At 36.7% G+C, this 26,009-nt stretch overlaps 1 protein-coding gene across 2 annotated transcripts in view; it reads right to left on the bottom strand.

Annotated features, from left to right (window-relative positions):
* Nucleotides 1-18,801, bottom strand: part of sorbs2b (sorbin and SH3 domain containing 2b) — a 35,665-nt gene extending 16,864 nt beyond the window's left edge. The window contains exons 1-13 of one of the 2 annotated variants that reach the window (XM_081383035.1): nt 18,676-18,801; nt 18,056-18,106; nt 12,153-12,179; nt 11,830-11,957; nt 10,771-11,064; nt 8,921-9,265; nt 7,798-7,939; nt 5,934-6,082; nt 4,414-4,480; nt 1,906-1,977; nt 1,369-1,582; nt 1,134-1,248; nt 187-270 (exon numbers count right to left, since the gene is read on the bottom strand). In XM_081383035.1, coding sequence (XP_081239161.1) covers nt 187-270; nt 1,134-1,248; nt 1,369-1,582; nt 1,906-1,977; nt 4,414-4,480; nt 5,934-6,082; nt 7,798-7,939; nt 8,921-9,265; nt 10,771-11,064; nt 11,830-11,957; nt 12,153-12,179; nt 18,056-18,106; nt 18,676-18,751 — 1,764 coding nt within the window. In that variant the 5' untranslated portion in view covers nt 18,752-18,801. The remainder of the gene's footprint in view (nt 1-186; nt 271-1,133; nt 1,249-1,368; nt 1,583-1,905; nt 1,978-4,413; nt 4,481-5,933; nt 6,083-7,797; nt 7,940-8,920; nt 9,266-10,770; nt 11,065-11,829; nt 11,958-12,152; nt 12,180-18,055; nt 18,107-18,675) is intronic. The other variant, XM_081383034.1, reaches the window with a different exon arrangement.
* Nucleotides 18,802-26,009: the final 7,208 nt, after the last annotated feature.

Raw genomic sequence — 26,009 nt, 5'->3', positions numbered from 1 at the left:
ACTTGAGGCTCATTATCAAACTCCATCGTATGTGTTACAGCGTCCGGAATTGTCAAGTCATTCCAACCAGTCATTTCAGACATGACCATCACGGGACGACGGCATGTGCAGCACGTATCTGACCTTTCCAACCCCACACCAATCACAAGCGGCATGCTAGCAGCACCAAACCAAAGCCACACTTACCGGCCGCCCAAACTCCAGTTCAGCAAAGAACTTATACCACGGCTCATTCTCTAAATCTAAGTCCTCAGGTCTTAAGTTACTTGTCTGGTGTTGAGAATGAAAGCAAGTGGGAGAAGAAGATGAAAGGAAGGGATGAACTGAGGTAATCATGGGAATGTGACAATCAGATGTAAAATGAAAACTGTCTTCAGCTGACAAGAAATGATGAAAAGCTCAGCAGAGTTAAAAACTTTTATAATGTGTTGAAAATAGCAACAGAGCAAAGGCTGTTTTTTATTCCCCCCCTATCCAGCAGAGGGCAGCAGCACATAACAAATGCTCACTGCACAAGGACAAACTGCTCCAATAGGAACAAATTGGTTTCTCCAACCTTATTAGTGACCTTGACCACATTACGCTCTAATGGACCTGCAATTTATGTGTTCTATTGAGTGACTCTACACAAGCTTGCTGAAGCACTTCCGCTCGATTAGGGCAACGTTTGTGGCGATTCTTTTAACATATACAGAATGCTCATCATGTAACTACAACTGTTGCCATGTATATTGTCAATACAATTCCATTAATATATAAGAACAACTCAGTTTAGTCAATCAGTATATGGTGTATCATGCCTGAAGCGCTGATGACACTGTGGATTCACCGATTGATAGTATTTCATTAGTTGCATCTGGTTAACGATCTGTCTATACCCATAAAGTCATGGGGCATTAATTCTAAGATCAATACGTTTGTGCCTTCAAAAACTAAACTGAAAATGCAAAACTGCTTCATAAACTTTATGGACTTTGTGCTGCTAACTTCAAACAAACCATAAATAATTAATCTACCTTTAAAACTATGCTCTCAATGTATTTAGCTCACTTCATTCAATCTGGGTCTTTTTAAAGCTTCATGCCAAAAATTATAGCATATTAACATATATAATAAAACCATTGATTATTTACCGTTCTTTCTTGCTCTAAAATAGATGATTTCCCCGGCTCATAGTCAAAAATACTCCTCGGTTCCGCTCTGTATTTTCGTGTGTCAACCTTTCTATCAGAAGGTCCCCACTCATTCCTGGGAGACATGCAAAGAATAACAAATAGTGTCTGTAAATATTGCTGTAAGATGCATGATCAAATCTTTCTCAAATCTGAAAATCCTTAAAAAAAAGTTTGCCTGAAAAATGGTTCTTACATGTCGGGTGTGCTCCTGCCTCTCTGTGGTGCCTCCCTTTCACTGGATCTCTGCTGTGTGGATGCTGATGTGGGAAGAGGAGAAGGGAGAGAAGAGGCAGCAGGTACCCTGAAACCGTATACGCCATTATCAGAGACACTCTTGGTGATGGGCCGGTAGGTGCCGGTTTTAGGTGCAGGATGGGCCTGAACAGCATTAGGGGCAGCATGCTTATCTGAAAGATATAACAATATATATCAATATGGTTAGTTTCAAAAAGCAGTATAATAATAATAATTATTTTATATATATATATATATACTGTATATATATATATATATATATAAAATCTGTATATATCTGTATATAATCTACACAGAAATATATTTTTATTGAAATTACAAAATCATTTATTACGACTTATTGTTACTGTTTTTGAAACAATAATAAAAAGAAACTCAATTATACTTATTGCAACTGGTTTATATTAGTATTTATATATTTATATATATTTGGCAATAGTATGTTTGCTTTACTGTAGTTAAAGAGAAGAGAAACCTTGTTTGGAAATAGTTGTACCAGTACTTGTAACAGGGTCTGTGGCAGTACGGGATCCAGACCACTCGTTCTCTGTGAAAACAAATAAGCTTTTTTCTTATTTTCTTCTTATTTTTTTATTAACACAATTTAAATAAAGAGTCAATACATCATCAATCCTCCTACCAAAACATGTTTTTGTCTTACCCTTATTCAATATGGTAAACCTATTATGAGTGTTTATATTTTCGACCTAGCGGGATGGTTTTCGCAGGAAATTGTGCACATGCTTCACTCGCCCGTGTGTGTCTCGTCATATCCATAAATAGAGCAAAGATCCTCCGGCTACTTTGACGGATGTATGGTGAGGGAGTGGCAGAGGTTAGTTGTCACAACAAGCGAGAAAGGTTGACATGGCAGCTAAATCTCGAACGTCCGAGAATCAGCTGTTTAAAAAAAATGCAGAACAGAGGATGGTCTGCCGGCAAAAAGAGAACGCAAGAGAGCTCTTAATAAAACTACATTGGCTTGGCTTTTCGGAGATGGCAAGAACTGAGGGATTTGAAATGTTGTAAAAGCGATGAGGAGATGGCATTTTTATTCCTCAATAGGTGGGTAAGGTATTTTATTGAACAGAAAAATTGCTATATTTAGCTCTTCATTGTAAAGCATTATCAATTGTGAAGGGTCATTTCATTACGGTTGTTGCGCTGTGCTGGATTTTTTTTTTTCAAGGAAGTACCATGGCTATTAATAGGTATAGCTACAGTAACATCCTTTAGATATTAATCTAACAATATTGCTCCGCACAGTCACACAGAGCCAAAGCACAACCAAAACAATGTTTTTCTGCAAAATGCATGCAGTTTTGTTTTTTAACCGTTAGAGGGCAAAAAGTTACATAGTGTACCTTTAACATGGATTGCACATATCACAAACAAGAACTGCATACAGAGTCCTTTAAACTTAATGTAAACAAACTCATTAGCAGGATGTGGGAGAAAGATAATAAAAAAAAAACATAATAAGATGCAAAATGATAGTGTTGATCATTTGACCCCTGTAATCTTTTAGGCAAACTTCTTGACAGTCCATTTCCAGTAATGAACACACTTCCACAGTAATCCACAACCTGCTGAGCAAAGCTCTTTTGTTGTCACTCATCATTAGATGGCCCTAGGTTGCACCTCTCTCTCTCTCTCTCTCTCTCTCAAAAAAAAAAAACCTATCCCTTTAGCAGACAGGTCTGCAGTCACAGAAAATACAGATCTTTATTTTTTTTTTACCATATCTAACAGTTCAAACATGATGTAAATAAGAGTGTAGACAGCATCATTGATTATAATGGGAGTTTTGGCGAGAGTCCAGAGTCCAGTCACTGATAAACTTGCGCTGTACGATAGACAGCTCCAGTGATTATGAAGGGAGAGTTCTTTGATCAGTTTTATATAATTTAATCACAATTTAAAAAAACAGATTATTTTCATGCTACTAAGAGAAACAATATGAAGTTGATCGTTTAGTCACTGGCTTGATTTACTGATACATAAACAACGATTTTGAAACAAAGAACGTCTGACTGTTCATGAATCATATCAGAAGTCATTGATCACAGATTAGGCATTAGAATGAACACATTTACTTATATGTTGTGGCATTTCTCCGTTACACATATCTTACAGGAAAAGTCTGGTTGCAAACCCAGCGCCGAAATTGCGACTGATTTACCAAAGAATCCAAAGTGAAATGTACTGAACAAACAAATAATGCTCTACTGAGACATTCACATAGTTGAAAATAAATAACCACTTTCCTAGCATTAGGATCCTTTGGAAGGTAATGTTATTTTAGCCAGTGATCCTATATTTCTCTTCTCTCCTTCTCATCTCACTAATTCACCAGCAGCCTGGGCCTAAGACGGTATGATGTAGAAATAGGCGTTGATTTTCTTCTGCAGAGGTGGTCTTTCGTTGCACTATTATGTCATAATGTGACAAAATCCTAATCGAGTCGGTTGGTTTTAATAAAAGCTGTTTTTAGACTAAGGATGAAGTTTTAAGTGCTGAAACTTACATGATGTTTTTATAGAACAATGACCTAGCCAGTGTCAAAATGTAAAAAAACAAGGAAAATTTGATTTCTCAATTCATGACCAATTTAAAATGTCAATAGCAATGAGATGTTCTGTACATCCCTTGCATTCATAAAACAAAATAGTATCTGTTTATGTCATGTACAGTGTAAAAGAATCAATTTTAAATGTACACGATAACACAATCTTTAATCCTGTTTAGTTTGCAAAACAATTCTTTAAATTCCTATGTTGCATAAATGCTCTAATAGCTTTTAAAAATGTGTAATAAAATATGTTAGTTTGTCAGGGTATGACTATAACATTCCTTCTAATAATCACATAATAGGCTTGTTCTAATTAGGGCTTTTTAAGACTTCTTTCTTTACATTTATAGGACATGCAAGGTATAAAGTTTTAAAGTAAAATGAAGGTAAATACACAAGATCCAGTCTTACCTGATTTAGGCACCACATGAATCTGTTTGAACATGGTCTTGTACCAATCTTTTGGTCTGTCAACAGTCTAAAACAATACACAAAACAAACATTTTTAGATTACAGGCATTCCCAGTCCTTACAGATTAAGATTCCAAGGTCCAAAAATATATATTTAGAAAACAAATAGCAACCCGAATGTGCTCCATGACCTTGAGTCCAAAACTCTGGATGCAAAAGCCTCCTATAAAAATGCTGATGCAACTGGCCTCTCTATGTTAAGCTGAGAGAGACACATCACTGTCTGCTGGTCCATCAATGATGCTGAGCACAGCTGCCCCTGTTTCCCTGGGGCTAAATAAAACTCAGTGTGGGAAAATGCAATTTAGCACACAAATCAAAACAGCCAGTCCCATGTGACCAGAGACCGATTGAAGATTAATTCTGGAATTAACAATTACAGGAATGCACTTCCTAAAATTTCCCCAGAGCCAATAAAGAGTCAGACAAGTTTTATCAAAATTAACGCTAGGCTTTTATGCAAACATGTTAAGGTAAACTTACTGTAGTACAGGTATATTTGATTGTGCTAAAGTGGAACTTTTGCAAGTATACTTTAGGTACACTTTAAATATCTTGCATTTAAAGACTAATATTATACAGAGATCATTCTATCCTTACTAATAGTTATATTAAAACACATTTTAGGCTTAATATTAAGAAATGTGCATTGCGCAATAAAGAAGTACTCCAAAAAAAGTTTAATTATAATATGCATATCATTAAGTCTCAAGGGATATTAAGTAAATATGTTAACGGATTGATAGTATACTTAGTATGAAATAAATATATAATACATTTTGGTATAGTTTTTTTTTCACTAGGGTATTTTTTTTATCAATTTAGAATTATCATTCATGAACAGAATATTTGTACTGTGCATTATCTGCAATTAAAGTGTAATTTTGTAAAAATAATATATAATTTCCATCACAATGCTGTAAAACACAATATATTATTTGAGATGCGATAGAAATTACATTGTGGTGGAAATGTAAATAACTTTTAAATGACAAAAATATCAGAAGTCCACAGAGCCAAGATACCCATTAATGCCCACAGTTGAAGAAACACCCATATACAGCTTTAATCATTTTAATAATATTTTATTTTATATCTATTCTAAGATGCACAGCATAATATTGGGTTACACTTTATTTCTCATTAGTGTATTAGTAGACTATTAGTAGACTGTTAGGTTAGGGTTAGGTGTTAGGGTTTAGGTTAATATAATAGTTTATTTTATGTTATTTTATATTAGTTGTAAAGTTACTTATAGTAGAATGTCTGTTGAGGAACCATCAAAATAAAGTGTTAGCAGATATTAAGCAGACAGTCTACTACTACTCTAATGAGAGTTAGATGACGTGTGGTTGCAAAGGTATTTATAGTTAGTAGAAAGTCTAAAGTGGGCCATCAAAATAAAATGTTACCAAATATGGAAAAAAAAAGACTAACATGCTAGAATAGCATTAACTCACCGTCCGTATGGCAGCGGGAATCCCGGACTCATCCACAGGACCGATGCCAGTATATTGCAGAGCTTTCCCTGTTGTTTCTTTCCTGTCAGTCTGTGGTGCTCGTGCAGGAGGATCCACGTTGGCGTAGATTGGGGTGCTAGACTCAGAGGCTGATGGGTGGAAGACAGGGTCAAGTTGGGGTGAGTGAGTTTTTAGTAATTCCCATGGAACTAACCAACATTCCCATGTTCATAACTGTGAAATACAGCCAGGTCAGGGATGCAGTGCACACTGTAATTCCAAATCAGGAGAAAGAATCCATAAATTTGTTGATTCCAGTATTTCAGCATAGAATATTAAACATAGAATAGAAAGCAGCTCTACACAGTCCGACATGTACAGGCATCCAGACTGAAGCCTTTTGGGTAAAAAACAACAAAATGAGCTCTGTCAAACAAAGGCCAGCCCCGCGCATACAGACGCTCTAATCCCAGTGTCTCAGCTCCTCCCTCACCCCAACCCCTCCGTCGCTCAGATTTGAGCTTAATCCCCAGCATTTTCCACTTGGGATTAGAGAGATCGCAGGAGCACGCTCAGAGCGGACCAGTCCAGATACGCTTAGTGTCACACGGCCAGTAAACACCTCTACAGTCAGGTCCTGCTTTCTTACTCATTAGCACTTTATTAGGGCCTGGCACATCAACAGTGATTTATCAGAGATCAATTTTACAGCTGTACTGTAATGCTTATGAGATACACTTGGCAGGACAGGTGTTTCTAGGACAGGTGGATGGTAGGAGTTACTTAAACATTCTGGAATATATGTATTTTTACGGTTCTGCTACACCATGTCTCTGATTAATTATTAAAGCCATGTTCACAAATTATGCTGCTTATTAGGGCTGGGTATCAACAAAGATTTCCTGATTCAATTTGTTTCTGATTCACAAACTCTTGATTCAGTTTTGATTCACTTCAATAGGGTATATTTCAGTTATAATGTTTATTTTGCTAACATAAGAAATACATTTTCTCTCTGTAAATTACACTGGTCAGTGTTTCAGACTGATTAAAACTAGTAATGAATCTTATTGAACTTAATTTAAAAATAAAGTTTACTTTAGGAATCAGCCATTACAAAACAAAAATATATAGGAATATACTCTAAGATAAAAATTTGATATAATACATTTTCATATATGGGAAATTTGTATTTTTCAATATACGGTAACCCATTTCGATGGTCCACTTTAGATATTCTATTGACTATATGTAATGTCGCACATACAAGTTAACTAACTCTCATAAGAGTATTAGTAGACTCTGCTTAATATCTGCTAAACACTTTGTTTTGATGGCCCCCAAAAGTTAATCTACTGACTATAAGTAACTTTGCAAGTACATGCCAACTTATTCTACTAAATCTAAATCTACCCCAAAATGTCCTCTAATACTCAACTAATACTCTCATGAGAATAAGTTGACTTGTAGGTGCAACGTTACTTATGGTCAACAGAATGTCTAAAGGGGACCATCAAAATAAAGTGTAACCCAAAGTACTGCAATATATGCATAAACCATGTATGGCTATATACTGATACATACTGTATAAAATGAGAGTTGGCTTATGAGAGTCATTTGTTCATGAATCAGGCTGCTCTGGTCCCAGTTGGCCACAAACTAACCTATAACTTATTTATCACTATTTGGGAGAAAATGTATCAGATTGTATACATTTAATATGGTTATATAACCTGTGGCTGTGGTTAAACTAGTTACAAACTGAGATGCAATATACCATTTTCTCTGTTCTTACAAATGATGAAATCAATAATGAAAAGAGCACAAGAGCACGGGGAAGTGTTTGATTAGCTTTAGTACTCACCAGTGGTTCTAGCGTGCTGCATGGCTGTAATACTGGGACTCAGTGAAGGAGGAGGGGGGTATGTTGAGGGAGAGAAAGGTCTTTGGAGATGACTACGAGGACTTGCTGGCACAGTCAGACCCCCGTTCACAGTCATCTGGCCCTGTATAAAACAACAAAGAGACACTGTTAACTAAAGAACCTTTAGGCATAAAAATTACACTGAGATCGAACTATTATGCCACAGATGACATCTGTTAGCCTTAATAAAATTGAAAGAGGATAAAGAACAGAACAAGGAAAACAAAACCACCAAAGACTTGTGGATTGACTAGTAAAATAAGCAAACAAAATGCAGTGCCCACAAACAGGGAAGATATTCAAGGGGGAAAAAATTTGTTATAGATTTTGGAAGTGGTTAGTATTAAGTGTTAGTATACAAAAAGAGATACCACAGGAGCAGTTCAAGAAGAAGTCTCAATTAAACCATGTTCTCCCACACCTAAAATCTTTGACAAAGACATAGTGTGACAACGACAAACTGAGCATTGACACAACATCAAGACAATCTGTATGGCAAAAGGTGTTAGTGTCGACCCTTGAGGCCACTGATGCAGAGTTTATGTGAATCTACAGCAGAGGCGATGTTAGTATTTTTATAATCACACAGAGAAGAAATGCTGAAACCACTAAATGTGAACACTGGACAAGTGATATTGGTGTTTGTTGAACTAGCCCCTAAAAATGGCCTCAAATTAGAAACAATCGACAATAAGTTTGAACAAAGCAAGTAGAAATGAGCTAAAGGAGTTCTAAATAAATAAGTAAAATTCTAATATGCTGATTTCAGGCTCAGTAAACATTTATTACTATTATCAATGCTGAAAAAAAGTTGTGGTTCTTAATTTTTATGAAAACTGAGATACATTTATTTCAGGATTCTTTGATGAGTAGAAAGTTCAGAGCATTTATTTGAAATACAAATCTTTTGTAACATTACAAATGTCTTTACTGTCACTTTTGATCAACTTCCTTGCATCCTTGCTACAAAAAAAAAAAGTTAAAATGGAAGTAGGAATACTTATAAAAACTGACAAAGAAAGAAACAGTAAGACAGAGTGTTGAACTGCCGGTGAATAGTTACATTAGTGGTGCTAGCTGCAGGGAAGTGTAACCACATGTTGTCTGTGACCGCACTCATCTGGCTGAGGGTTGGAGACGGGGTACGAGAGCCACCCTCTGGGCCAAGTCCACACGCCCTCAACTCCTCCAGCACTGCTGTGGATGCTTCACTCTGAGTGCGGGAAGAGCAGCGGCTCTGCCCAAGTGGAGGCTCCGAGCCGGGAGAGGGAGGGCCTGGAGAAGGGGTCTGAACGTCAGGTGCTCTGGAGCTGATGAAATCGAGGGAGAATCTGAGCCGATTAGGGGGTGAGTGTGAGGTCAGTGCTGTTCCAGGATAGGTTTGTTTAAGAAGGACTGGTACCTCAGGCTGAATGACAGAGAGGAGAGTGGCACAGATGAGACTCAGCAGTTGACACAGCGCGTGTGAGAGATGAAGTGATGTGATGCAGCGAATGGCTGTGCGTTAGAGAGGATGGAGGGGTTACAGATCAAAATGTTATTCCAATGTTGCATTAAAGCATAAGGCTAAAAGAAGTTTAAAACTTCATTAAGATCACAATGAGGTGACAACCAAATCTAAGTCACATTGTATTGCAGAAAATATGTATATATAAAATAAATAAACATTGAAATGACATGGGAAATGTCATTCACATTATACGTATGTATATATATCACAAGTAACACATTACATAATCAAATTACTTAAAACGCATTACTTTTAACTTTACAAAATAATGCCTTACTTTTTAAATAAGTAGCACAAGTTATTGACTGACACCTATTTTGTCCCTATGTTAAGAGAAATCTAGAGTAAGTGCAGATGTGTTGTTTGCACACATGATGGATATTGTAGTTCTAGACTTAATGTGAGCATTTACTCATCTTGCACAAAAATAGATTCAGTATTCCTCAAAATTAATAATGATAAATAATATGATAATAAATAATAACAGTCCAAATGCAAACTTAGAAAATTACGCAACCCTGCAATAATTAAATAAGTTAAATTACACAAATAGACTTTATGTATTTAAACTTACTTTATTAACCGGTGTCTTTGCTGCTGCATTTTGATGATTCAATTAAACCATACTAATAAGCAAATTGACTTCAGATAAACATCACATTTGTGTTTAATTTTTGTGTTGAACTTTCTTCTCCTGCGTCCTATCCATCTGCGATTCAGAATGAATCACCGCTGAAAGGTTTGTCTGAGCTGTGCCCTCTATGTACAGGTGTAAATTTGCATTTCCTTCATTTCACTTTTGGTGTGAAAGGGCCTTTACGTTTGCCAAAATAGAAAAACATACAAGCAAGCACAGCCCGGCTGAGAAAAAGTAATGAAAACATAACGTAACACATTACTTCACATAAAAAGTAACTAACGCAATTATTTTTTAGGGAGTAACACAATATTGTAACATATTACTTTTAAAAGTAACTTTTATATATATATTTTTATGTTTTATTTTTATTTTATATAGTTAAAAGTAATGCGTTACTTTACTAGTTACTTGGAAAAAAAGTAATTTGATTATGCAATGCGTTACTTGTGATATATATACACACGAATAATGTGAATATGGCATTTTCCATGGCATTTCAATGTTTGTTATTTATTTTATATGTACATATACATATTATAACATATGTATATAATTCATTTTTATAAAAAATACAGTAATATTGTGAAATCGTACTCAATTAAAATAAACTTTATTATGATTTGAATATATAATGACAGAAACCTGAATGTTCTTCAGCAAAATGGAGAAACTGCGTTAGTTATGTTTGCTAAAACACAGCATGGGGTAGGGGAGGGTGTTATTAAGCTAATGCATATGTGATTATGAAATCCATGACATATACCACTGGAGGGGCTGCAGATGGCAGTGGAGGGCAGGGGCGTGAGTGGCTATCCGGGAGGTCCATCCTTTTAGGAGGGGTCGGGGGTCTCAAAGACAGTGTCTGTGTGCGCCGTCCCGATATCTGTTGCATAGGGTTAATGCGAATGGAGAGGGAAGCTACGTGTCTCTCCAACTCCCTAGATGAAGGGTGCAAGTAGGACTGCCCTGCTTGTGAAGAGCATGAGATTTGGTCCTCTGTGGACAGCAGTCTGTGGGAATGGACTCTATGCTCTTGTGCCTGATTAAGGAGAGTGGGCTGTAGGATATTAGAGCACAGGTCAGATACTGTTGTTCTGTGGTGGTTCTCTCATTGAATAAGGGTGTGGATGTGCTTGCCTGGGAGAATAATCTCTCTGAGATAAACAGTTGATTGTTATAGTGGTTCTCTCATTGAATAAGGGTGTGGATGTGCTTGCCTGGGAGAATAATCTCTCTGAGATAAACAGTTGATTGTTATAGTGAGGACATGTATAAGGCGGTACAATTCTGCTGTATTACCAACAGCAGGGCATAACTTGTGTGACAGTGAGAAAACAAACATATTACACATACAGAGGAGATTGGATTAAATAATATTAAAATCAAAAATTCTCTGTAGTTGGAAAAGATAGATAGATAGATAGATAGATAGATAGATAGATAGATAGATAGATAGATAGATAGATAGATAGATAGATAGATAGATAGATAGATAGATAGATAGATAGATAGATAGATAGATAGATAGATAGATAGATAGATAGATAGATAGATAGATAGATAGATAGATAGATAGATAGATAGCAGTTATCATAAATCCATAATAGCACAGAGGTTCATTCAAGTCAGTTGAGAGCTTTTCTATGTGCTCAGTTTTCAAACTGAACAGTACGCTAGAAAAGGGTGTGACCGGTACAGTTAAAAATGTCACTAATAAAACCTGTCGAATGGACTTCCACAGGGGTTTCCTGTGGAAGGAAAACCTCCAGCGACAGAAAGGATAAGAAAAACAAATGAGTGAAGTAAACACAGCAAAACGTACTGGTGTGGGAGACTTTTTATCCTGAAAGTTGGGCCTGACACTTCTGTAGCCTTTAGCTGCCAAAGAGGAAGAGCACAGGTCACCATTTCTCAGACCATCACTGGTGCTGCTGCTGGGCCTCCACAAATCTATCAGGAGACAAACAAAACACTTGAAAACGTGTTTAATTTTCATATACAAAATTTTTCACCACAGAATGCCACTATTGACCAGTAAGAAATAATAATATGAGAAAGCTGAGCAGTAACAGTTGCATTGTTTTCCAAAGCATATGTACTTGTTTGTAAAAAATATATTAAATAAATAAAATAAAGGCTGCTTACCTGAATCGTTGGATTGTGATTCAGAATCTATGCACAGGTGAAATTGAGATAAGAGAACTTTGTTAAATACTAGCAAGAGATCTACTTTTCACAGTGAAATGAGGTACACTCTTAGGGCCAGATTAACTAACAGCTTGCGCCAGCGCAAACCCTCTTTTGGTGTTAAAAAACTACAGTATGTCAGGATTTACTAAAGACACGCAGTGAAAGATTAGTGCTGAAAATGGGTAGACAGGGTTATTCCTGCGGCTGACCTTATTGTATATGCATTTGTAGGAGAAGTATATAAATGAATAACAATAAGGTGATTTACTAAGGTTTGCGCTAGTCAATTTACTGGTATTTGCGCCAAAAAAAGCATGTCATAAACCAGACGCTAATTTGCGCTGCTCTTGATAAATTACGTTGGTCATTATGGAAATGATATGGATGCATCTGTGTTCTTTAATTTTTGTTTCGTCAGTAGATCACACGCAGAACTTTCCACTACCATCTGCTTCTTTTTGGAATTGAGCTCACGCTAATTTGCCCTGTTAAGTAAATCTGGCCCTTAAACATCAAAGTTCTTTATTGGCATCAATGGTTTCATGAAGAACCTTTAACATTCATAGAACCTTTCCTCTGCAAAAAGGGTCCTTTAAGGTAGAAAAAAGGTCCTTTAGATTATTAAAATGTTATTTACACTTAGAAAATTATTGTTCTTTTAAGAACTGCTCACTGAAAGGTTCTTTGGGAAACCCAAAATGGTTATTTTATGACATTGCTGAGAAAAGCTTCTTTTGGAATCTATATTTTAAAGAATATATTCACTCATTGAATATTATTCATGTTTTTAGCGGACTATGTGGCTCTATATAGTGCGCAAATGTCATCCGTAATCTATTCCAAACCACTGCTTTAACTTTTACAGCAGATGAATGGAAGAGAGGAAAATATATGGACAGCATGAAGAAAGAATGAAAGGCGAAGTGGGAAAGTTTTACAAATGAAGGAGGTTTTCCCTTAACATCTGGCAGTCAGTTACCACTTCTGCAAACTAATTTCAGAAAGGCTCTTTTAAAACACACACTTTTGTCTTAAATAAACACTTGATAACAGTCAAAACTACTCATTTGATTTATTTTGTGTATAATGTAACATAAAAACCCTTGCTCATTAAGCACATTGCTAAATGAACAGCGGTCTAACTCTGTCCTGAATGGGATGTGTTTGTTCCTCGCTGTCTAATTAAACAATGGAGAATATGCGTGTGTGAGGTCATAGTCAGTGAGACTGCTCAAACAAAAAGGGTCACCCCCGGAGGAAACTGTGCCGAGAGGAGACGGGGGAAAAAGCCTGAAGTATACAATTGTTGCCATGGAAGTGCACAACTATGGCAACAATCTGGTCACTGTGAGCTGCTTTTTCCCTTTAAGCAAAGAAAAGGAGAGCCCCAGCTCTCGAACAGTCCTTGAGGAGCTGCGAGCACAAGTTTGAGATGGCGAGCAAGGGTAACAGAGAGAAAGATTGACAGTCAGGGAGGGAGGTTGTGGTAGGACATAAGATGCAGCAGGATAAAACACAGATGTTGAATGAGTGACATTGAGTGCAGTGAAGAGGAATTCCTGCTCACAGTGTCTGAGTAAACATACCGTCACATTTAACACCAGCAGAGTAAATACTCCACTGCTAATATATAACGATTATGATAACAAGCAAACATGAACCACTCGTTGGCATATATTTTAATTTTAATGAACTAGTTTTCAATGCATTATTGTAGTTTTATGGCAATATGATCTATAAAGCTCTATTATTGTGATCTGTTTCCTGTACGGGAATGATACCTGTGAGCGTGTATAGGTTTGGTGAGCTCTGGATTCTCTTCATTGGGGTTAGAGTGAGTAAAAGCGTGGCGCTTTTGCGGATCTGTCCTCCACTGTCTGTGAAAAGTGCAGTAGCACATGCAAACACAAATGCACATGCATCAATACTGCTGCATGGCAAGATGACTGTGACTTACAGCAAGCAGGGTAATGTGAAACATGACCTTAGCAACTAAACAATATAAATTACCAAAACAATTTAAGTGCCAGGGTGGATTAATGTAGGTGTGACGTGTATGCTTGGTTTACAGTATCTACACGTGTTGAATGGCTGGATGTGCTGTGCTCTGACTGACTGTGCAAGGCTCCCACACCTTTTGACCTAAGAATTTCCATGATTTTTCCATGACTCCCTTTCCCTTTCCATTTTCCAGACATTACAAGCACATGGTTTAAAACTAAGCACAAAAATGTACAGTGTATTAAATATAGAAATTCATATATTATGGTTGTCAGCAGCCATATCACCCTGTAGCCCAAGACTGGTTGCCCACTGAAGCTAAGCAGGGCTGAGCCTGGTCAGTACCTGGATGGGAGACCTCCTGAGAAAAACCAGGTTGCTGCTGGAAGAGGTGTCAGTGAGGCCAGCAGGGGGTGCTCACCCTGTGGTCTGTGTGGGTCCTAATGCCCCAGTATAGTGACGGGGAAACTATACTGCCAAAAGAGCACCGTCCTTCGGATGAGACGTTAAACCGAGGTCCTGACTCTCTGTGGTCATTAAAAATCCCAGGATGTCTTTCGAAAGAGTAGGGGTGTAACCCCGGCATCCTGGCCAAATTTGCCCAGTGGCCTCTGTCCATCATGGCCTCCTAATCCTCCCCATATATACTGATTGGCTTCATCACTGTCTCCTCTCCACCAGTAAGCTGGTGTGTGGTGGGCGTTCTGGCGCAATATGGCTGCCGTCGCATCATCCAGGTGGATGCTGCACATTGGTGGTGGTTGAGGAGATTCCCCCTTCTATGTAAAGCGCTTTGAGTGTCGAGAAAAGCGCTATATAAATGTAATGAATTATTATTATTATTATTATTATTATATAACTTTTTAAAATGTCTTTAAAACCTGACTTTTCAGCACCTGGAAATCACACTTTTATATATCACACTGATATTTTTCCCAGATTTCTCTGGTTTTACCTTTTACTGCTGTGTAAACACTGTGTATAAGCACAAACATACCACTCAAAAGTTTGGGGTCAGTAAGATAGTTTTTTTTTTCTTTTTTTTAGTAAAATAACAATAACTAAAAAACATTTACATTGAAAAATATATTTTAAATAAATGCCTTTCTATTCATCAAAGAATCCTGAAAAAAATGTGACATGGTTTCCACAAAAATATTAAGCAGCACAGCTGTTTTCAACATTGATGTTAATGAGAAATGTTTCTTGAGCAGCAAATCAGCATATTAGAATGATTTCTGAAGGGTTATGTGACACTGAAGACTGGAGTAATACCTGCTGAAAATTATATTAAAATAGAAAACAGTTGCTTTAAATTATAATAATCTTACCAACCACCAACATTTTGTCATCATTTAGTCATCCTCAAGTTGTTCTCAACATGTATGAGTTACCTTTGTTCTGCAAAGAAGATATTTTGAAGAATGGTAACCAAATAGTTTCTGGTCCCTATTGACTTCCATAGTATTTTTTTCATACTATGGAAGTCAATGGGGACCAGCATCTCTTTGGTTACCAACATCGTTCAAAATATTTTATTTTGTGTTCAGCACAAGGCATAAATTCATACAGGTTTGGAACAACATAAGGGTAAGTAAATGATGAAAGAATTTTCATTTTTGGGTGAACTGTCCCTTTAAGTGTTTTCTAAGAACTCCTGGCATCCAAGGTTGCCACAACCGAATCAGAACCTAAAACTACGAGATGAATCTTGCAGATTGACAGGCTTTCAATGTTGGCACTGCCAGATGTAGCCTGATGGGTATCCTCTTTTCTGACTGCTATACCTCTGGATGTCAAAAAGGCAGTTTGGATGCCAGAGTCTTCGCCAGACTCTAAGAAGACAGAGTTCTCAGAGACAGTCAGCCAAGAAATAAGAACACCCCCCTGCACAGCTTTTCCCAGAATCCCTGAGATGAATACAAAATCACATGCTCTGCCCAACAAAAACAAGTCCTGTTGGGTCTGTGTGAAGGGAAATTTTCACTCTTTTCTGCCTCATAACACTTGATTAGAGTCAGTTTTGTGTAAATTGTTCACTGTATTAATTATTTGTATACGTTGTTGTGGCTGGTAGGCAGTGGTCCCTCTCCTTTTTGTTCTTGCTGAGCCAAACCTAATTCTACTGGGTGGACCCTTCAGCCACCCATAGTAAATTAATCAATTAAATTAAAGGTATAGCAGAGGATTTTCTTTTTCCGGGTGGGTAGTGTAAACTATTGGTCCACCTAAGTGTCAATCATTCTGGTGATATGTTTACGTAAGGCCGTCGTACGTGCTCGTCCCTTAGTTTTCGCTTTCTGCGCATGCGCACTTTCAGGTGTTTATGTGTGGTGAGCTAGAGCTCAGCCATTCATTGAAGCTCGCCGTTTCACCGGGTCCTTTGAAAATGTCTGAGGGTCGCAAGAGAAAAAGTTTGTACGAACTGTATGAGAAGAAGAGAAAGGCCTCAGAAGAGAGAAACAAGATCAGAGTGTTTTTGGGAGATTGTTTCACACGATGGCGTGCGCTGAAAACACAGGTTGGGCTTCCCACTGATGCCTCAGTCGCGAAGTTTCTACTCGACAGGTAAAGTTTGGATTGCTATTTGGAGAAAAAGTGCAAATCTTCTTTTGGAAAGTAATCTTGTATGAGCGATGCCGACAGCAACTTGTAAACAGAGCGTGCACGAGGAGAACCTCGCACACGTTTAATAGGCGTTCCCTCTCGGGAACAGGTAGAGTGTTGCGCATGTGCATTTTTTCAAAAAGTGGAGAGGGCGGTTCTTATCTAAAATTCGGAAAGATCCTCCGCTATACCTTTAAGTAATTTTACGATTCTACATTATTATGTAATATTAATAACAAAAAAAATGACAGAAGTTTTGTAGAGGGCACAAAAGCATGAATCAATGCTGCGAAAGATTTCGGTTCCACATTGAAAATCAATAGACATATGAACGAACTCCAGCTGAAATGTCGCCCATTCATTTCGCTGTGTTTTAAGAAATCTCTAGCTAAGCCATATATTTTTTGTGTGGCTTCTAAGTTTTTCCTGTCTCTCTGGGAGCAGCATCAGATGTGCGCAGCTGCGAGGGAACATGGTAGCCAGAGGATCTAGCTATTCCCTTACAATTTTTTTTTAAATGTGCTGTGGTGTTACTATCATTAAGATCTGATGGTGACAAACGGAAATACCATGGTTCTCTGATATACACTAAGTTTAAGGTAATTTAAAAAAAATAAATGTTTAATCATGCATTAAATTGATCAAAACGGTTTAAAGTAAAGACATTCATAATGCTACAAAAGATTTCCATTTCAAATTATTGCTGTTCTTTTGAACTTTCTATTCATCAAAGAATCCTTGGGGAAGAAAAGGAATCACGATTTTCACAAAAAAATATTAAGTAGCACAACTGTTTTCATTGATAATAACAAGAAATGGCTGCTGAAAATCCAGCTTTGACGTCAATGGAATAATTTACATTTTAAAATATAGTAAAATAGAAAACGGTTATTTTAATTGAAATAATTTTTTACTGTTTTATTGTAATTTTGATCTCATAAATGCAGCCTTGGTGAGCATAAGAGCCCTTTTTAAATACATCATTCTGACCCCAAACCTTTGAACAGTATTATAGTAGGTAATGATTACCATATTCATACTTTTGCATGATTCTCCAGCCTCAAAAAAAAATCTTAAAATCAAATTGTGCCTGTCAAAAATTACCATTGCAAATTCTCAAAAGCCATGGCATTATCATACCATGTCAAAAAACACGACAATGACAAAGTACTTTTTACTAAATTTTTCTTGATATTTTAATTTGCCTTAAATGATTTCAACCATGCAAACTGAAACTGATTTGAACTAACCTGTGTTCATGTTGAAGATCTCTCCTTCTTGTGTCTTGATGTCACACAGTCCTGAAAGACATATCATTAAGAATCAGTCAGCAACCCGTACTCCTGGGTAAGTAAACCATTGATTTATCCATGTGTACAGCATGTATGGGTGCAGGTAGAGCGGTATTGGCGTACCATCTCTCCCCGGCACAGCAGCATGCTAGCAAGTGTCTAATGTGGCTGGTTAACATCCCTCTTGGGATATGTGGCCCTGGAGTGAAAGGTGATACAAGCCTGGCGTTTCAGCTCAGAAACACGCAGCGCAGTATCAAAATACACACCATACATACACATATATCCTCACGCATTCTCTGATCTTACACATGACCACTTTTGGTGTGTTAGAGCTTAACAACTCTTTGAGTTCGTTGCCAGAAAAGTACAGCCGTCACACACTAGTAGGGGGGCTATTGTAACTAATTAAACCCCTGTTTAGTTTGACCTAGATTACTAATTTTTCAGTGATTGATTAACAGCCCATGTGACCCTACTCCGGAAATATCTCACTTTTTTTTAGCACTAGCTGAATATTTCAGGGATGGTCTATGATAGGAACACTGATATTTAATCACATTATTACATTACTTAACTCATCAGCAGAGGCAAAGAGCTGCAAATATGCCAGATAGGAGACACCGTGAGCGTGTGCTCATGTGCAAGACGCATGTCTAGCTTTCAGAGTGTGCCACTTGTCACATTTACGTAGACCACCCCGTCGTTCAACACCCAAAGTGTGCTGCACCTGAGACCATCCTTTGATAGCGGTATGCTACGCAGGTCATGACAAAAGAGAGGCATTCAAATTTGCTATTCTAAACCTTTTAAAGGGATAAATTAAATTATTAAATTTCTGTCATCATTTACTCACCTTCATGCCCTTCCAAATATTTAAGATTATGTCAGGCAGTGTTCGTGCTGTTCTTTTCCATGTAATGAATGTGAGAAGGGTGACCAAAAATTACCAAAAAGTACCATAAAAGCATCATAACAGTAGTCTAATTTGCTGTGTTGTCTTCGGTTAAGTGTCACCTGGCATCTTATTACTATGTACTTGTATAAATATTATTTGTATATTATATTTTAAATTTAGTCTAAGCTTTACTCATTTTCTTATGTGCTTCTGTCATTTTAATATTTTATTACATTTTTCTGTTTAGCTTTATTTTTATTTCTGTTTAAGTTTTTAGTAATTTTGGTAATTTTTATGTTTTGGTAAAACATTTTAACTTATATATATTTTATAAATATTAATACTTATAAACTGTTTTATTGTAGCTTTATTTCAATTAACAAAAACTATTTTTAATAGTTTTAGTGTTCTTTAACATTAACAAGACCGATAACAACTTCTGACTTTTCCTCACAGCTATCGTATAACATCAGATGATTTAGAATACAGTCTATGAGTCATATGGAGCACTTTTGTGGTGATTTATTGTCATTTTTTAAACTTAACAGCCGCTGTTCACCATTCACTTTCATTTTATGAAAAAGAGCAGTGTCAACATCATCCTCCTAAATAAAGTACAAAAAAACAAAACAAAAACAACATCATTTTGGGGTGACCTATCTCTTTAAAGGAGTTTGTAAATTCTAAAAAAAAAAAAAAAAAAAAAATGTGTCATACATTGTATCATCAGTTCTGTATAAAGGTAAATAAATAATCACCATCAGCCCTTGATAAATCATTGAGCCAAACAGGATTGCCCCATGCTGAGTCTCATTAAAAACCAGACCCAGAGGTCATCCTCAAAATAAATCTTCAGACACCACAGCCAATAAATCTGGATAAAAACACAAGGGACAGTTTTGTCTGGGACACCACTGGACTTTGCTAAATCACAGGTTGTAATGAACTGTCAGCAGTAAAAGATTATGATATTGGATTTCAAGGGTGCAGACTTGTGGCGACAGAACAGCTGGAGGGGAAGGGAGCTGGACACTCGCCTAAGAAATGGACATAGCTCCACATTTATATTCATGAGCAGGGCTCACACTGGTCATTTACTTATCTATCCAAACATTAAGAATCATTCTGTCGGTCAAATGTCATAGACCAATAAGCCAAGCCAATAAGCCATACTAATTTCCGTTGCCATCAATATTTCAATGCGCTTGTCAAATAAATAGCTCCACCACAAAAACACTCCAAGTGGACATGCAGTAACCATGAAAGCTCCAGTTTATGCTGAAAATGAATTTAAAATGCTACAAGACAATGTGCATGCATATCAGAATAAGTGACAACAAAAATGTACAAAGCGTGAATACAAAATTTTGCAGCATTTACACCTTAAACTTCTATAACTTGGAATGTTTCTGAAGACAGCATAGCCAGAGGGAAATATTATAGGTAGAACTTGATTTTACCACTCATCAGGATTGCTAAACTTTGATATTACTGTTTAATATGATTTCTCTCCACTTTTGTTATCTCAGCACAAAAGTTGTAATTGCTGCAGAGGTAGAGAAAATAATTAAGGAATTCAAATTCTGAAGAAGCAGATGAAGCATTTTTGCCACCTACTGGACTTGAATGTGAAACATTGAATGGCCTAAAAGAGATTAATGGCAGTTCCAGTTCTAGATTGAGCTGCGAATGGGTCCCAAACAGAAATACGTCATCAACTGGGCTTTATCGTTATTATCACAGAAAGACTAATTATTATCGAGAGGAGAATTTTTAGCGGTATATCGCAAACGATAATATATCGCCCATCCCTAGTCAAAAGCAAATAGATCCCATTATAATCACTGATGCTGTCTACACTGAATACAGCATACAGATGCATGTACAGTTTCTGATATACTGACAACAGAACAAATGGAAGAGTAGAAAAAAATATTCGCTTTGACGAGTCCAATTTTAACAGCTTGTTTGCGTCCCTGTACAAACTTCAGAAGGATCCTAGTGTCGGAAACAAGTGGATGGTTTATTTTAATGGAGTCCCGGAACCCGTCTGAATATTATATGTTTGTTCAGAGCATTTTGTTTTGTCAATGAGGCACAGTGTAATGGAGAGTTTGCAAATAAACTTTTGTTAAAACACGAAGCAGTCAGCTGTATTGAATCTGACAGCAGCTGCATCACAAACCCTAAGTCAATTATTTCATAATGCTTTGTCTGTAAATGACGGTTTTATAATGTTTTCAAAACACTTACTCACAAGCAATAGCGAGTAGGCGTTGATACTGTTTCCTATGCAATGACGTGAGCAAATCATAATAGTGCCCGTTTACAGACAAGCTTTAAAGGAGCCGCCCCTTACAAATTTATAATTTCGGACAGGGGGTCAGAATGAAGGTTTAAAATAAACATTTGTCTGTGTATGTTTGTTTTTTGTGAAAAAGAAAAACCCATTATTCACATTATAAGTGAACCTCAGGGAACATATTAAAATAATTATGCCATGACCCCTTCAAATTGGGTCAGTTTTAATTTTACAATGTTTGTAAACATAACCTAAGCCATTTTTTATGTTAATAAAATACACACTCGTACTGTTTGTACATGCATGGTACCATAGCGATCATGTTGCTCTGTTTTGATGGCTTATTTATAGTCAGATTTCTCTGACTTCTGCGTAAGGACTGGACACGGGCCATTTTTACAAGCCTATCAGCCTTTTACCAGAAGTTAGGGATGAAACCATGTCATAAGTAGTCTCCATGAGTAGTGCTCAAGTGCCAGGACAGAAAAAGATTCAAAACAGCCATGATGCCAATTTAGAGCTAAGAGAGAGCTGAAGGCATTAATGGATTCAGTCGTAACATTTATTAGTCTGTTTATTTGTGATGAATTATTCAATGTTCAAAGGCCAGAATGGTTTATAATGTGTTGTCTTCAAAGCAGCTTTATGCACTCTAGTTATACAAATATTATTTAGATTTACATATATTTTTATGCAGATATGAAAGCCACAGTCAGGCCTATGCAGCAAACATATAGTTTAGAGGGACATTGCTTCTCCAAAAGTAAAAAAAGTGATCAGCTTTAAAGACGATACAACCAATAAATATAGGTTTTGTAATACTTTTAGTGGTATTGGTTTAAGTTCAAATTTAAGAGAATAATTAGAAAACATCATTTAAAAAAGCTGAAATATCAGCTCTAAATGGAATGTTCTACCACAGAATGCAGATACTTTTTTTTCTGGATACTTTAGTGTGTATAATATGATAACAGTAATTGCATTCCCTTTGAAAGCTATGGATTCTGCTGATGCGTATCCTACCTGCTGGAGATTCTATTATGAATGTCCTGAAATAGATGTCCTCAGAAGAGCAGTTTAATGGTTACATTATGGCTCCTGCCTTTCCTGACAGTCAAAACATAACATCCGAGTAATGAGCTCTCTAAAATCCCCAAAGTAAGAGTAATATGCTGGATATGCTGCTTGTATTCTCCAAAATAGGAAGAATCTCTTTCTTTTCATCAGGGATTTCCAAACAGGCTATTTATATGAGCATCTCAGTCAGGACACAAGAAGTTCTATGTTCTCCTAAAGGGTAACTTCGGAATCACAATTACATTTAGTTGGGAACTGCATGTGCATGTTTGCTGCTGTGCTTTCCGTTTGATGCAATGAGTCCCACACATATTTTCTAAAGCCTCAGATAATTGCTTAAATTGTTCCCATGTGTTTTAGGAGTATAATTTCATTTCTAAATCCAGCTCCTAATACAACATAGCTACTGTGTAGTACTCGGATTGAGTACCTAGAGCTGAGTGATAAAGCTTTTAAAACTAAAGTAAAGCCTTAACTTAACTTTGGATGAATTTCATTATATGTGTTCAATAGATTATGTTCAGTGAAAGGTATCATTTTACCCGGGAAATAGAAGATGAAACAGATTAAATGTTCAATAGCTTTTTGTATCCAAGAAATTAAAATATAGAAATTTAACCTGATAGATTTTCACTGGACTAAAAAGTGTGACAACTTGCCCTGGTCTCTTCTGTATAATAAAGACGATTGCACTGATATTGGCAGAAAGAACACACATGGCGATCAGTACATCAAAACCTCAAATCATGTTGATAACGTCTCCAAATTTAGTTTAGAGTAATGGGTCAGAGTTGTGCACAACATACTTGAACAACTGCTATTTTCGAGCCTTACTGATAGAACTTGGTTTATTCAACTTCGAGTGGGTCACAATCCAAATATGGCACAGGGCATTACAGGTCAAGGACTGTGAGTCTACATGTTTCCCACTATGGTTAAATGACTGTGCAAAGTGCATAACACATGATCTTGCCACAAGTGAAGGGATTGAATTAAAAGAGACCCTTGTGATTTACACGTTTGTGCCAGAAAGTATTCACTGGCATCCATGTGAGTGTGAGTAGTTAGATATTGTCTAGCCGAGCCGATGAGAGGAGGATATTGGGACATCTGCCAGAACTTGAGTGTTTCTGCTGTGATCCAGCTGGTGGAAACAGCAGGTGCCCTTGAGGGGTCATGTGGCCTGCAGATTCGTCGCCAATTCGACATTTGAACAGCTAGAGATCGAAAAAAGATTCCTGTTTGGCTACAGTATTACTTTCCCGATTTTGCTCCTTTATGGAACTGAAAGCACGTCTTCAAGATAAGCTTGGACTGCTGTAAAAAGCTGATTGTAAAAATCTCAGATAAGACTTAAGGGAGTCTTTAAATACAATAGTTAGTCAAAGGATTTCAAATACCATTGAATGCATATTCTTGGTTCAATGCAAATTATACTCAATCAACAGCATTTGTAGCATAATGTTGATTAAAAATAATAATCAACTCGTCCTTTATTTTCCATCAAAATGTAAAAATTAAAAAAATTGAAACTAATTTTTTTAATAAAAATCAGTTCTATTAATTATTCTGTTAAAACTTTTATTTGAGCTGTACAGTTTTTATGGCGTTGTGCTTAAATAAAAACAAAGTTTAAAATTGGATAGAACTTTAAACAGCAAAAGGTCAGTTTTTTTTCACACTGATAGCATGTTAACACACATTTTGTTTGCATCTTATGGCTATACTTTGAAACAGTGGGTATTTTCACATTTTATTTATTTATCCTAAAGGGTTAGTTCAGTGAACATAGGTCAGTCAAATTTGGTAAACAGAAACTTACTTGCTTGTTTGAGCTTTTCCAAGTGCCAATGAGGTTTGTTCTCGTGCATCATGCAAGTATGATTAAGCTTCTATTTCCTATATTTGAGTGCTCCATGTATGTTCGTGTTTATACGTGAATCCAGTTTGTGAAATGGACCACTTCACACACACACACACACACATTTGATTTAGCACAGGTTTAATTTTTATATGTGAATAAGAGCCTAAATTAAATGTGTTCATCATAAAAACTGACCATGACCCTTTAGAAGACATCAGAAGACTCGATTCATATGGATTTCTTTAACAATTGGGTGAATAGGCTTTTAATGGAGGGACAGAAATCTCTCATATTTCATTAAAAATGTATTCGTGTTTCGAAGATAAACAAAAGCCTTATGGGTTTGGAATGATATGAGGGTGCTTAATTGATGACAGATTTTTTTTTTTTTGGCATACTATTGGGCGAAACACTGTGCACAGGTGCAACACTAAAGAACAGTCTACATCACAGTGAGTCAAATAGCTTTTAGGAATATTGCCCTGTGTTTTTGTGCCAAAAGCTTTTATAGTCTTACTAGATGTATCTGCATCATAACATTTGAGCCCTCTGTGTGATACTTACCACACAGAAATTCAATTTCCATATAGACAGTAGTCAAAGTGGGCATTTTGACCTCAAAGACCACCAATAATGTGCTGAAGATTTTATACAGGCACATTATTACTACTATGGAAAAAATCAAGATGCAAGAATGATATTCTGAGATATAGTATAGCTTCCTTCTTACATCTGTTTTGTCATTTTAGACCTCCCTAAACAGTACACATTGGCATCTCTCCTTTTTTGGTAGAGTTGCCATAAATGGTGCCTTCAGCACGTTCTGCCATTTCTAAATGTTTTTGACGAAGTGCACGAGTTGAGGTCTAAAGATAAAAATATCGTGATGAAAGCATTTCAAAACAATCTTTTTATTCATCTTTTAGAAAGAAGCTCTGTGCTATGTAAAGATAGGAAAGCTTTTAGAGGGTCTCAATGTATATACACACACACAACAGCCAGCGGCTGAAACAGGGACCTGAGAGCCAAGATAAGCAGCCAGCACTCATCATTCCAGCACCTTCTCCAAGACGCAATCTGACAAATATCTAAATGGGCTGACATTTACAAAACCAGTTGGACCCATTCCTCTGACAGAAGCACTCCCCTGGGCTAGAAGATCCATCTGCTAATTAGGTGTTTAACCTCTGGAGGGCACCCAAAGTGACAGACTGCTAAGTCTTCTAGTCCTCTGACATGATATCGGCATTTGTACACTAGCAAATCATTTGACATCCTGCATAGTTTCTTCTATCAGAATACATCATTCAAAACAATCTGATATAAACAGCCACATGATATCAAAGAGAGGTCCAATAGGTCTTTGCAACTTTTTGCATTCTACTAGAAAATCCTCAGTATTATTTCAAAACTCTTCAAACGGAGCTAAACGCTTTAGCAAACAATGAATTGGCTCGCAAAACATTTCTGAGCCGATCTAAAGGGATTATTGATTCAACAGCTATTCAACAGCTACCCTATTCAACAGATCTTTGTGTTACTTTACAGTATTGCTCAACCCTTTATGTGATACAGGGTTGAGCAATATTTGAAAATGATTTGGTGACAAAATGAAGCATTATCGTGCATACTGGGATTATTTCAATGCACTTTTTATTTGTCCATAAAGTTCATTCATTTGATTTCTCGTGATTTGCTGGTTTGAGAGTCTGTTAAGACAGATATAGCATCGCTGGATAAAACTTCAAGGAATAGTTCAACCAAAATTTTT

This window comes from Scardinius erythrophthalmus (genome assembly GCF_964197995.2).
Source record: "Scardinius erythrophthalmus genome assembly, chromosome: 13".
Taxonomy (NCBI): domain Eukaryota; kingdom Metazoa; phylum Chordata; class Actinopteri; order Cypriniformes; family Leuciscidae; genus Scardinius; species Scardinius erythrophthalmus.
The sequence above is the reverse complement of the archived record's forward strand: the minus strand, read 5'-3'. Positions and strand labels throughout refer to the sequence as shown.